The sequence below is a fragment of the Histomonas meleagridis genome, assembly GCF_020186115.1.
Source record: "Histomonas meleagridis strain 2922-C6/04-10x chromosome Unknown contig_204, whole genome shotgun sequence".
Classification (NCBI taxonomy): Eukaryota; Parabasalia; order Tritrichomonadida; family Dientamoebidae; genus Histomonas; species Histomonas meleagridis.
In genome coordinates, this window is record NW_027150808.1 from 147,752 (window position 1) to 162,486 (window position 14,735).

General features: G+C 29.5%; 5 protein-coding genes across 5 annotated transcripts; 2 read left to right on the forward strand and 3 right to left on the reverse strand.

Moving 5' to 3' along the window:
* Positions 1 to 120: 120 nt before the first annotated feature.
* GO595_003491 (RAB6A-GEF complex partner protein 2) lies at positions 121 to 1,071 on the forward strand (the record flags this gene model as incomplete). The annotated part of the gene is made up of 1 exon (XM_067916517.1): positions 121 to 1,071. The coding sequence occupies one exon, from the start codon at positions 121 to 123 to the stop codon at positions 1,069 to 1,071; it is 951 nt and encodes a 316-aa protein (XP_067776348.1).
* Positions 1,072 to 1,116: 45 nt separating this feature from the next.
* On the reverse strand, positions 1,117 to 2,151 carry GO595_003492 (ERG8, Phosphomevalonate kinase; the record flags this gene model as incomplete). Its single annotated transcript, XM_067916518.1, has 1 exon — positions 1,117 to 2,151. One exon carries the CDS (start codon positions 2,149 to 2,151, stop codon positions 1,117 to 1,119), a length of 1,035 nt encoding a protein of 344 aa, XP_067776349.1.
* Positions 2,152 to 3,640: 1,489 nt separating this feature from the next.
* Positions 3,641 to 4,837, reverse strand: GO595_003493 (uncharacterized protein; the record flags this gene model as incomplete). The annotated part of the gene is made up of 1 exon (XM_067916519.1): positions 3,641 to 4,837. The coding sequence occupies one exon, from the start codon at positions 4,835 to 4,837 to the stop codon at positions 3,641 to 3,643; it is 1,197 nt and encodes a 398-aa protein (XP_067776350.1).
* Positions 4,838 to 5,114: 277 nt separating this feature from the next.
* GO595_003494 (oxidoreductase, FAD/FMN-binding family protein) lies at positions 5,115 to 6,251 on the reverse strand (the record flags this gene model as incomplete). Its single annotated transcript, XM_067916520.1, has 1 exon — positions 5,115 to 6,251. One exon carries the CDS (start codon positions 6,249 to 6,251, stop codon positions 5,115 to 5,117), a length of 1,137 nt encoding a protein of 378 aa, XP_067776351.1.
* A 4,616-nt stretch (positions 6,252 to 10,867) lies between these two features.
* On the forward strand, positions 10,868 to 12,469 carry GO595_003495 (AMP-binding enzyme family protein; the record flags this gene model as incomplete). Its single annotated transcript, XM_067916521.1, has 1 exon — positions 10,868 to 12,469. One exon carries the CDS (start codon positions 10,868 to 10,870, stop codon positions 12,467 to 12,469), a length of 1,602 nt encoding a protein of 533 aa, XP_067776352.1.
* Positions 12,470 to 14,735: the final 2,266 nt, after the last annotated feature.

Below are 14,735 nucleotides of genomic sequence, written 5' to 3' on the forward strand. Positions count from 1 at the left end.
CCAAAAACAATTTGACTTTTATTTTTATCTGGATTAAATCTTCGCATTTTTTAGACAAGATCGTTAACGAACAAAACCGTTTTTGCCACTTCACATAGCGGTTTTGACCATAACTAGAAAATGAAAATTACAATAACTCCAAATAATCCAATGATATTTCTTGGACAAAAGTTCACAGTCCAAGTAGACATATCAGATTGTGAATCAAAAGTTTTATGGGTTTCCGCACAAATTGCTGGAAAGGTTCGATCATTAAAACCTGCAACAGAATCAATTCTTCAAAATCTTGTTCATGATTCGCTTGGAATACAACAAGAAACTCCATTCTTTGGTCATGTAATGAGTGGTTCAAGACTTATCTCTAGGAATTTTTATCCTCCAAAGTCATTTTGTGCCACTTTGATTGCGAACGGCATCCCTCCGTCCTATGATGGGGAAGGTATTTCCATTAAATATGAACTTCGTTTTGCAGCTCAAATAGAAAATCAACCTGTTACAGCCATTTCTATTCCAATTCGTTTAATTGCTCCATTCTCATCTTCTCTCATTCTTGAGAAGGCCCAATCCACAGGTAGCTTCGAAATCACATCATTTGAAACCGGATCTGTTCCAGCTCCATTTTCACTTGGCTGTCCATTTAAGGATACGTCAACCCACAAACTTCAAACCTATCAAATCCAAAGCAAAGGATCGACCATAGTTCTCATCACCATGGATTCAAGTTTTAATGCGGGCAATGAAGTCACAGGCGTCATTGATATCAAAGTTCCATTAAAAGAAGTTCACATCAAAGTCATACGAAACGAACTTTACGAAGCAAATGGCCATAAAGAAACAACTATTTTATCGACCACAAATATTGGACTTGAAAACACATTAATGAAACGATTCAACATTCCGATTACGTTCCAAACTGTACCCAATTTTTCGACTGATATTTTTGTTGTCAGTTATTTGGTTCAATTCATTTTTAACCAAGGAACAGAACAATTACAATGGGAAACACCAATTTATGTTCATCCTCCAGTGATATCTCTTTCTACCCAAAGAACTCCTTTAAACTTGATATAAGCAGTAAAAGAAATGTAACTATAAATAAACGATTTACTACAATGTTTATATTTGTGCTCGTGCAATCACTTTGAGTTTAATAGAAGAAAAATCGACGTCGGGGCGCTCCGACAAAACCGCAATGGAGTCAAAACCGCCGGCGCCGGGTATAACCGCCGTGATGACTGAATCAAATGATTCAACTTCATCTGCAATTTTTTCGACTTGTGGAGGAACTATGGGAACGCCCCATTTGTTGGTGATTTCAATGAGGGTGTTTCGAACTTCTTTGAACGTTCTGCGAATTTGGGTGATGTCATATGAAAATAACGCATCTGTGGCTAGGCTAACTTTAAGCTGAAGTTTATCATAAAGACCTGATCCTTTTGATTTTGATAGAAATTGTCGAACAAGCCCTGGCGTTTCTGAGCCAGCAAAAGGAGTTGATAAAAGAAGTACATAAATTAAATTTGATGAGTGATGAGGAATAACTTCATAGTTCCATTTATCATCAATATGTTCAAAGTTAATGAATTCTGGAGATGGCCTACGGAAAATTTGTGATCCCCATATTGCACATGAAATGTCAAAGCATGAACCAATATTTCCTTGTGTTATACTGTGTGCAACTGCAGAAAATTTAAAGATTTTTTCTTCAGGGTTTTCGAGATTAGGAACAAATAAACCAAATAAACTTTTCATGATTGATACAGTTGTTGCAGAACTAGACCCAAGACCAACTTTTCCATTTTCATTATAAAATTCTGGATCACCAATTAATTCCATTGATATATGAAAATCAGGAATTGGATTTTTTTTGAAGAATACATGTAAAGAGCCAAGAATATATCGCTCAAACTTTTTTCCAAATGTTGATGGATCTGCCCAATCACATTCCATAAAATCAAATGTATAATTGTGTGGTAGTATATTGACATGAACTGCAAACTGTGAATTGTTATTATCAGTAATTTTTCTTGTAATGCATCTAACTTTAGGATCTAGAGAGAGAACTACACCTGTATTTTTATTGTCCAAAACTAGATAGCCACCAAGGATTAGACATTTTGAGTGTCCTTCTCCAACTGATTCTTCCTCCATCAGCAGTTCGGCCGTTTATTTTTATCCAAAGAACGTTTACTTTTGCTTTAATTTTTTTTACCATTATTTACATGGATTTGCATGTTTAACATATTTTCACCAATTGGATGTTGAGCCCTTGAAGAAAAATTCATTGCTCTTCAATAACATCCATAGGTGCACCTCATAATATAATTTCGAATTTTTGAAATTAAATATTCAAATGCGAAAGCAAAACCAAAAACACAACAAATAAAAACCAACAAACGACCAGGGTTGCAATATGAGAAAATTTGGGTCCAAATGGGGAAAAAGCTCGAGTGTGGATAACGTATTTTTAACGGTCCCTTTTTAAACGTATGCTTAAACAGTTTGTGTTCGAAGGTACGAGAGGAATAGAACTCATAAAATTCATAATAAATGATTGCTCAAACACCGAAAATCATTCAGATATGAAATATTAAATATAACGTTAAAATATAAAAAACTCATTTTTCGAACTACAAATCGAAGTCATGAACGAACAAATATTAAATAATTTCCTTTATTAATCACATATAAAATTAAAATGTTAATAACGTAATAGAAAGATATTTCCATCTTGTTATATTTTTCGATTAAATATCTACTATATTTCATAAAAAATCATAATATTCCAAGGAAAAAAGCATATCGATATTTATTAAGAATGATATTTAGTCAAAACAAGCAAAATTTCACGCAGACTATTTAGACTGCAGTTTGAAAAATGCTGGTTGTGATGGAAAGTTTTACTGTGTTTATTTTATGGAATCAATGAAACAATACCAATAATTGGCATTTATTTTGGTGCAAATCACAGTAGTATTTCTGTATTTAGAAACAGTTCAACTGAATTCATCACTGATATTCCTTCTTATGTAACTTTCACTGAGAACGGAAATGTAATTGTTGGGAAAGACTCAAAAGAACAACACTTATTTATATTCTACAATATATGACTTTAGGGATTTGACGAATGTTTAATGATCATATTCCTCAAGATAAAATAAAATGTTGGCCATTTAAAGTTGTTTGAGGCCAAGACAATTTACCCATGGGTAAATTCCAAATAACGTTTGATGAATCAAATAAATTATATTCAGCTGTTGACATTTTAACCTAACTAGTTCATGTTAACATTAATAATAATCGATAGTGTAATGTTAGTTCTGTTGTTGTATTTAAGTGAAGGATTTGGATGTATATCAATGCAAAAGGGCGCAAAATTAACTTTTTAAATAAGTTTGAATTAAAAAACGATATTTGAGCTCAAAAAAAGTCGTGTTTATCATCGAAAATAAATTGCATAATTTATTGATTTTCTCTCATTTCCGAAAACCAATGATAATATTCATCTTCACACATACACAAATATATTTTATAAATTTAACAGAATTTTATTCATTTACATTTAGGTAAAAAGTGAAATAAATTTCATTTATACCCTTGAAAAATAAATAAATAAATCGATTTATTAAATACAAATTGACTATTCTCTGTTTCTCATTTCTTTCTTTATTCTTTTTTTGAGAAGCCTTAAGTTACTTTGTACCACAGCTCTTAAATGAGCATCTCTTTTACACATATGTTCAATTGCCGACAACTCATTATATGCAACGATTAGCTCATCCTGTTTGACTTGCGACACGGCGTCTTGTGGTTGGCATGACAAAAACGCCCATCTCACCTCATCGATATCGATTCTTCCATGTCGCCATTTCTGATATGTTTGCGTATTTTGCAAATTCTCGAAAAGCTTTTTAGGGAATTCGCCGAAATACTTTTTGAATTCGTTTCCGTCAATTTTACGATTTAATATGTTGAAATAAGGATTGAAAAGAAGTGCACAATAAACATACTGTGTAAGAATGCATAGCAAACGATATGTCTTTCTCGAATATTCTTCGCGAAGTTTCGCTGACGGTTTTGTTTGATTAGGAATTGTTTGATTCATGGCAAGCTGACAAATTGTATTAAACCCTTTGCAATGCTCAGCAAGCTCAGGATCAGTTGTTGCAATGAATTTATATTTCGTTTCTCCATTTAATATTTCTTGATAGCGTGGATCGTTTGATTGGGTATATAATAAATATGGTTCTTCATATTTTAGGGGTTCAAAAAGTGATAGCGTAGCAATGGCAGAGATGGAGGCTATCTCAGCTGAGGGGGCAATAAGCATTACCCCATTATTTGAAATTATGGAATTCCATATTTCGTCAATGTAAGGTGAAATAGGTATAACACTAAAATTAGATGTCCAGCTTGTGATGGTGGAAAAATCAATAATATGTTTTTTGAATGGATAATTTATCACAATTTCATTTTGGCAGTTAGAATGCCATGATATCATTAAAGACTTGGCAAGGCCAAAGCGACAGAGAGGATCGCTTTCTGGAGTAGTTTGAAATGTTTCTTGTAGAGATTTAAAAAAATCAAAGAAAATTGCTGGACGAAAAGTCGAACTTACAACCACAATAGATGCAGGAATTCTCTTGTAAGTAAATGCCCATGCAAAACAATACGAATCATTCGTATTGAAAACAAATACTTCCTCATCTTTTGTTTTAAGTGTTTGAGGAATGCAAAGGGCTGTTATTAAGGAAATTTCATCAATTTCAGCGCCTTTAGGATATTGCTCTGTAAGTTGACATGGATCTCCTTCAAATAAAAGCACTAAATTGAACATTTCTTTTTAAAATATGTCGCTTTCTTTCAATTAATTGACTATAAAAAAATTACATTTTTTGGTACACCCCAATAACCATTCAAAATAGGCATTTGTTAAAAATTTCTTCTTGAATAACAATGAACTGATATCAATATTGAAAATTATTTATGGTATTTAGTGCAGTCCTTATTATATGATCTTTATTTGGTCACATAGAAAATGATTCATAATGATATGTATATTAAAACAATTACTTCTTTCTAAAAATCTTTTTTTATTTTTTTTTATTAATTTTTTAGATCCAATTTCGACAACGAATTGGCCCATCTGGTGAAAGTGCACAAAGAGAGCAAAACTCACATTGTACTTCTTTTGCTCCTTCTTTCAAATGCTTCACTAAATATGGGTCTTTAAAGAATGGCCTTGAAAGAGAAATCATATCAATTTCTCCACTCTTTACAGCCTCTTCCATTTTATCCGCATGTTTCCATCCGCCAACGCAAGCCACGACTGTTGAAGGGAATGCTTTCTTCAATAGAATTGCTTGTGGAAGATTATAACCTTCGATAAATGGAATTCCTTCAGTCATTTTCTTAGCAATTGGAATTATTTGCTCAGCGATTTTTGAATTTCTTCGTATTAAGTCTTCATTATATATTGAACGTGATACATATCTTGGATCTGTACATGATGCTTCAATAAAGTCAAGTTTCGGTAATTCTTTAACAGTTTCTACACATAATTTAGGATTCATTCCGCCTTTGACAAATTCTTCGCCCATTATTTTGATCCCAACAATAAATGAATCATTTGTGACTTCACGAATTCCTGCGATTATTTCATGGATAATTCGTGCTCGATTTCGAACGCTGCCACCATATTTATCTGTTCGCTGATTGAGTATTGGTGATATAAAATCACTTAAAAGCGTTCCATGAGCACAATGAATTTGGATTCCATCAGCACCAACTTGTTGAAAATTCTTGGCTGAACGTATGAATGACTCAATAACTTCATCAATTTCTGATTCTTTGATCGCTCTTGTTCCTTTGGTTATACCTGACGGTGTAATCGGTTGATGATGTGATAAGGATTCTGTACAATGACCACCGCCATGAACTAATTGAAAAACAATTTTCGAGCCATTATTTTGTATTTGTTTGATGGTATCTTTCCACATATCGCAATGTTTTTTAGTAAAACATCCTGTTTGCTTTTCGGCTGAAATCCCACTGGAAAGTGTATGCATAAATCCAGGAATAATTAAACCACATTCCCCTTTGCTGTATTTAATCATCTGATCGAATAATGGTTTAGTTGGATATCCATCTTCATCTGCAAGTTTTTCCCATGTTGCTGATCTCATGAACCTGTTTTCGACAAATACATTTCCGACTTTGATTTTAGAAAATAAGATCGAGTTCCTAATCATTTGAAAATGAAGTGTTGTCATTTACATTGAACTTAAGTTTTTTGAATCGAAACTGTAAAAACTTCTCAATATTTATCGGCACATTTAAACAATCAAATCCAATTTGGCAGATCACTTCTTCCACTACATGACAACTACCCATCAAATGATCATATACTGCAACGATAAATTTTGTATTTTTATTGTGAAAAAAAGAATGTGATTTTAGTTTCCGAGATTTTAATAGGAATTATTTCACGCTTAATAGAAACATCTGATATTTTGATTTTAACTTCTTCTTCATTTGTATGAACTTGACCATGCTTTCAGAATTGTTTCTAAAGTTATTCTTTATTATTTGTAGAATAAATAATAATAATTTATTACTTAACTCATTTATTTTCTCATCTCTAATCATTAACTCATCACTTACTTCTTCAATAATCGGAATCGAATCACATACTTCACAATTAATTAGTTCCAAATTATTTGTAATTTCTTTGACTCTAGGGTCATTGTTAAGAGGAATTTGGGGAATATGATTGATATTGTTCAAGTCAATATTCTCTATAATTAAACCACCATCTATAAATTGAATTGGTAGACCTGGAACTGTTAAATCCATGTTTCTATTAATTAATCCTGAACGAGGTGGGGAGTTATTAAAATTAAAATCAATGTTTCTTAATAAAATTAAAATTGGAATGTTAGAATTATTACTAATAACGTTCCTTTGTATTAGAATATTTGTATCTGGGATTCCAAGAAATTTTCTAACTGTAGGGATTTTGTTACGAATTTTAACATTATAAATAATTATCGACCAAATATAACCGTTAGTGGAAAATGATTGATCTAAAATTTTTAACTGGAATATGTGATCGGCGAAATGCTGTCTAAAATCATCAGGGTTTGTAATAAAATAATTACAATTTGGTAAAAAACATCTACGTATAACAAAACCTTATTCATAAGTATAAAATGAAAATGGTATTAAATTGTTGATAATATTTGGAACTTGATATTTCAATCTCTCATATAAACAAGCGTATAATGTAAGTTCGTGAGGTAAGAAACGCTTTGGTTGGTTGATTTCTTGTGGTTCATGCTCTTCTTCCAAATATGCATGTTTGATGCATTATGAAAATATATAAGAAATCCGTAGACAAAGTGGATAAAACGAACATGGGAATGTGTTTGGTGTTGGAATAAGGTTGTAGGTGCTTAATTTAAGTAATTCTGTAATGGGTGAATTCATCACATTCTCGGAAATTTATACGTTTAGACTAATGATACCTCTAGATGTGTTGGGGTCGTTCTGGAGGTGTTCCTGCTGTGTTCTGTATAGCCTATCGCTGATTTCTGGAGAAATTATCTCGAAATTATTTATCTCCGAAAAAATTTTTTCCGTCCAAAAAGAAATCTTAATAAGGTTATCAGGGGTGCTGATTACGGTAGTATCATTTTCTCGACTTAAAATTGCTTGCATTCAAAAAATCAAAAAAATGTACCACCCAGGACTCGAACCTGGAATCTCATGCTCCGTAGGCACACGCCTTATCCATTGGGCCAGTGGTACTTTCCTGTTAGTTTATAAGTAAATTAAACTTGAATTATCATGAAATAGATATATTTAAATTTTACTTAATTAAATATTCGATTAAATTTTTATCAAAAAATATTTTTGCATGGAGGGTGGAATTAAATTGTTTGAAAATGGAATACATTATAGTGTTACAATTGGGATAATTCAAATATTTGAATTTATTTAGTAAAAATCACATTAAATCATTCATGTTTAAGAAGTAATTTAACTATTTCTGTATTACCTTTTTGAAATGCTTTCATAAGTGCTGTTTGAAATATTTTGAATGAAATCCAAATTTTATGTTTTAACATAAAATTATTATAAAAAATTTTAAATAAAATATTTAAATATCTTTAGCATATATATATATCAATTCCTTCATGTTCAAGAAGTAATTTAACTATTTCAACATATGAATTATTAGATGCATAAATTAATGCTGTCCACAATATTTTAAATAATCACCAAATGTTAATTTAAAACAGACTATAATGGAAATATATATGAAATGAATGATATAAATATCTTTAACATTTACATCAATTCCTTTTTTTGTAAGAAGTAATTTGACTATTTCTGTGTGTCCATTTTGAGAAGCATACATAAGTGCAGTCCAAAATTTAATGAATAATTTTCAAATATTATTTTACGATTCCAAATTTATAAAAAGAAAATTTTTAGCGTTAACATCAATTCCTTCTTTTGCAAGAAGCAATTTAACTATTTCAACATATCCATTATATGATGCAGCTATAAGTGCTGTTTTAAACAATTTAAATTATTTCCAAATATTATTTTGAAATAAAAAACAAATAGAACATATATCAGGGAAAAGAAGAAAATAGTTTTATCATTGAAATTAATTTCTTTTTGTTCAAGAAGTAATTTAACTAAATCTGTATAACCATAATAAGAAGCATCTATAAGTGCTGTATTAAATAAAATAAATTATTTCCAAATATTATTTTAAAACATATAGTTATTAAAATGTATAATAAATAAAACGATCAAATATTTTTTGCGTTAATATCAATTCCGTTTTGCTCAAGAAGTAATTTAAATATTTCTTTTTGACCATTTTTAGATGCATACATGAGTGCTGTATTAGATGATTTCAATAAATTCCAAATATTATTATTAAATATTTTATTAATAAATTTAACATTAATTAACAAATATAAATATTTTTTGCATTTATATTATTCATAAGTAAATATTTTAAACATTTAACTGATCCAAAAAATGCTGCATAATCAATTAATGTAACATTTTTTTTTATTTATAAAAGAACATCTTTCATAAAGTGATGGTTCAATTATTTGGTCAAAATCAAAATCATTTTGTGATGATATTTCTTGAAGTTTATCGATTTCATCATTTCGAATTATTTTCGCAATTTCTAATGGATTAACTCCTTCATGAATTAATTGCTTATGAAGTTCCCAATTATTCTTTGAAAGTTTTTCGATATTTTTGATGAAATAGATATAAAATGGAATTCTGATATTATTCTTTAAAAAATCCAATCTTTTAGATGATAAACAGTGCGCAAAATAAAAAGTTTTTTTGTTTTCAACTAAATTTGAATTAATTAAATTTAATTCTATCATTTTCTCAAGAAGAAAATATGATTCCTGGGTATCTAGTTCAAAAAGAAATTGTGAAAATGTATAAATTATTGCACAGCCTTTGTTATCTTCTTCTTTGTTTTCGATTTTTTGTATGAAATTAAGAAATATTTGAAAGTCTTTCTTATGCGATTGAAATGCTGAATAAATAAACTGACAAATAATCATATTGAAAGAAGGTAAAATATCATATTTAACCAAGTTTGTAATTTTTTCAACAATTTCATCGCCATTATCTTCTTTCAAATCAAAAATTAGTTCCTCAATAGTTTCCAAAATTTGTGTCCATTTGATACTAGGGAAGCACGTGGGTGATTCTATTTTATCTTTTCCGTTTTCGTATTTATTTAACATGTTATTAATAAAAAAAATCAAACAAAAAATAAAATATGGATTAATGTGCCGATCAATAAAGTATTTAATTTCTGGAAACGATAAGGAAATGTGGGTACTTAACGTACATTTATCAAAAAAGTGATTTAATTTGAGAAGATAACCTCCGACCAGACAAAAATGGCGAAAGGTGTAGGTGAACAAAAGATAGCTGTTACTGCTTCAGCTGGTGGTGGCGGCTTCAAAATGGGAAAACGTGGTAAACTTCAGGTAGGAAAACCATTCACACCAAATGGAGCTTTGATTGTCACTACTTTATTAATCGGAACTACACTTCTCCTTCATTTTGTTGGACGCTTCGTTAACTAAACCTATCAGGAAGTAGAGTAATTAAGTTTCATAAAATAACTATTTTATTTTATTTTTAATTTTGGAATTAAACAACAGTAATATGACAATTGTATACCAAATTAGGAAAAATGCTTTTTTGTTTATGCAATTATACTTGAATATCTGTCCGCCATGGTGTTTATTAGTTAAATTACTTCTTGAAGAAGGAATTGATATTAATGCCATCAAATTTTATAAAGATCTGTTTTTGACAATATAGTCACCTTATTAATCCCTGTCCGGATAGAAAAGCCCCTATCTCTTGGTAAAGTAAAACACAAAAATTCACTAAAATTCTCAAAGTTTAATAAAAACATCAACTAAAATTGCATTACTTGACTGTTTGATTTATTTATATTGCGTTTGTGTGAGTGATCTTAAAAACATAATAAACATTTCATAAATTTGTCAAAGGATCACTAAGCTTGTCACACTGTGATGTAGTAGTATGCGTGTGTTGCTATGAGTGTAATCTACCTTGTTTCCTTACATCATGAGGTTTGGCCTTCGCACAACATATTTTCATAAACTTTGATATCGATACAAAATTAAATAATCAATATTTTTAATTTGATAAATTTTAGCATAAATAGAATGCGAAATGACCTTCACTTCAGTGTTTGAACAGCTTTCGAAAGTTTGGTTTTCTTATGATGAAAATGTTTCTTCTGATGAATTTTTAAACGTCCTTCTGGTGAATGAATGATTTTTATAAGCCTAATTTACAAGGCATTTGTTGCAATGATAGTCCAGAAGATCCATCGTTTTCCAGTATATACAGAAATATTCGTTGTTTCACTGAGAATGATGGTCAAACGTTTGGAACATTCCCACGATTTCCAACAATATTTACACTTCGAGATCTTCTTTACAACATAGCAGATACGTACAATGCGTTTCCAGCATTTGGTTCCAAATCAGATCATAATACAATTGAATGGATCACATATCATGAATTTTATGAACTTGTTTTTTCCTTTTCACTTGGTCTTAAACACATCGGTGTGCAAGCTGGCCAAAGTGTAGCTGTTATCATGGAAAGTTCAACTTGGTTTGCATTATCACAATGGTCGTTAGGGTTTTATGGTGCTGTTATGGTTCCTATACGTGTTAATCAAGATCAAAAAGTTATACCAATTATCATTGATGTTCTTGATTGTCATTATCTTTTATGTTCAATTGAAACATTTCCATTAATCAGTCTTCTTGCTTCACGTTCCAAGAAGCTGCAAGCGATCATCATAGTCTGCGATTCCCAAAACCTTCAAAATATCTCCGAAAAAGTCACAAATTTTAAGAATAAGCAACATTCAATTCCAGTATATGATCTACCAAAACTTTTAGAAGACTCTTCAAACGAAGAGAAAATATTCCAACAGATATATGCCACCTCTCCTGCAGTTATTAGTTTTGGATCAGCGACATGCGGAACATTGAATCCTTCGATACTCACACATGCAAATGTAATTGCATCTGCAGTCGGGTTAACATCATCTGGGTATCATTTTGGTCGCGATATTTATTTATCCACCATTCCAATGTATTATATATTTGAGCGCTCTATGCAATTAGTCATATTAGCTTATGGCGGATGCATTGGCTTTGTCGAAGGCGAATACATCGAAGCCTTAAAACTATTAAAGCCCACGATAATATCATTCACTGGTCAAGAGATCGAAATATTTGCCGATGACATCTTACAAGAAACTTCTGGAACAAATTGGTTCAAAAGAGTTTTATTAGATTTCGTCTTCTCTGTTGTCTCGCAAACTGAAGAAGCGAACATAAAAATCCCGTGGCTTTTTGAGAATACCATTTTGGAGTCACTCAAGCAAAAAGTCGGCGGAAGGTTAAAACTTATTGTGACATCTATGATGGATGCGCAAGTCCGCGTATTACATTTCTTGAGAACTGTTTTGCAAGTTCCGATTATACAAGTTTATGGCACTGCTGAAACAGGCGGAGTAATTTCGGTGCAACATGTGTCGAGTGTTGGTTATACGAACGTAGGCGCGCCTTGTACTTCATGCGAAATAAAACTGAGAGATTTCGATGAGGCGAGAATTAAGGTGAAAGATGATAAAATGGGAGAAATATTGGTAAAAGGTCAAAACGTATTCGTGGGATATAAAGGGAATAAAAACTTAACAAAGAAAGTGCTGTCGGATGATGGTTGGTTCGCTACGGGAGATATCGGAAGAATTAATATGAACGGAGAAATCGAATTGTCGGATACTGTACAGAACTTTAGAATTAGAATGAGGCCGTTTAGGAGAAATGTGAATGAAAACGAAAATTAATTTTATGTAAACATGTTAGTTATTGGTGAATATTTATGATCGAAAAGGAAATATGTTAATAACGATAGATTCTTATGTAATTATTAAAAAAAAATTCATAAAAAGCTTGCATTTCTTTTATAAGATAGAATTTCAGAAAAATAAATTTTGTGTAAATTTTGCTTCTTTTATTTACATTTTAAGCTTTTTCCTTTTTTCCATTATTTTCTCTATCTTGCGAGGTATTCTTGCTTTTAATTGTCTTGGATGATCACCTAATATTGAATTCTTCTCTTTATTATCCCAAATCTTATTTTTTGCTTCATCAAAAGAACTTTCCATCTTGGATATTTCCCTTGAATTAATAATGGAACTCAAATGATTTAACACATCCTCTATCTTCATAGTTGATAAGTCAGTCTTCTCTTTATTCATTTCTCTATTGAATCTTTTGTTAGATTTATGATTGTAAGGGGATACTAATTGGGTTTCTCTTTTTGTAGATTTCTTAAATTTTTGTGGCTTTACATTAAACCACCTACTTCCTGAGTTTCTTAGGAATGAACCTTTTATGACTAATATAAGAAAAAGCATTTAAAGATTTTGACTTTATGTCACTAAAAAAAAATGAATAATAAACTAAAAATTATGAAGACATCAATAAAAAACTGTCATTTGACTTGTCCTAAGGAAAATAAATTACTATACATAATATATACTCTAATATAAATTAATTTAATTTATCCGATATCGTCATTTAAATGACATATTAAATATTTTTAACATTAACATCAATTCCTTCTTGTTCAAGAAGTAATTTAACTATTTTTGTATAAGCATATTCAGATGCTATCATGAATGCTGTTTCAAATATTTTAAACAATTTCCAAATATTATTTTAAAATTTCAAATTATAAAAAGAAATTCTAAATAAAAAAAATAATTATTTTTTGCATTAACATTTATTACTTTTTGTTCAAGAAGTAACTTAACCATTTCTGTATGACCATTTGCTGATGCAAACATAAGTACTGTGTTAAATAATTTGAATAATTTCCAAATATTATTTTCAAATTAAAAATTATTTAAATAATTTTTAAACAAAACAAATAAATACTTTTAGCATTAATATCAATTCCTTCTTGTTCAAGAAGTAATTTAACTATTTCTATATGACCATTTGAAGATGCAAACATAAGTGCTGTTCTAAATAATATAAATAATTTCCAAATATTATTTTAAAATAAAAAATCATTAAAATAAATAAAATGAATAAATATTTTTAGCATTAATATCAATTCCTTCTTGTTTAAGAAAGAATTGAACGATTTCTGTGTAACCGTTTGAAGATGCCCAAAAAAGTGTTGTATCAAATAATAAAAACAATTTCCTAATATTGTTTTGAAATGTAAAATTATTAAAATAAATAATAAATAAAACAAATAATTATTTTTTGCATTAACATCAATTCCTTTTTGTTTAAAAAGCAATCGAACTATTTCTGCATGACCATTTGATGATGCCTTAAGAAGTGCTGTATTAAATAATTTGAATAATCTTCAAACATTATTTTAAAACAAAAAAATATTAAATTAAATATTAAACAACATAATTTAATATCTTTAGCATTAATATCAATACCTTCTTGTTCTAGAAGTAATTGAACTATTTCAATGTAATTAAATTCAGATGCCAAGATAAGCGATGTTTTAAATAATTTAAATAATTTTCAAATATTATTTTCAAATTGAAAATTATTAAAATAAATTTTAAATAAAGCAAATAAATATCTTTAACATTAATATCAATTCCTTTTTGTTCAAGAAGTAATTTACTATTTCTGTATGACCATTTTCAGATGCATAAATAAGTGCTGTTTTAAATAATTTAAGTAATTTCCAAATATTATTTTAAAATTTTAAATAAAACAAATAAATATCTTTAGCATTAATAACAATTTCTTTTTGTTTAAGTAAAAAGTTAAATATTTCAGTATTTAAAAATTTATTAGTTAAAAATAATACGACAAACTCATTAGAATTTTTAATTTTTTCAATTTTATTTTCATAAAGGTATTTAAAGATATCATTTCGATGGAATTGAATTGCTGCTTCATGTGCACCTTTAAAAGATGAATGATTTTGTTCACATAAATGAATGATTTCTTCATTTCCACCTGCAACTGCATATTTACCTGTATTATTTACTTTTGCACCATTCATAAGTAAATATTTAAAACATTTAACTGAAGAAAAAAATGCTGCATAATCAATTAATGTAACATTTT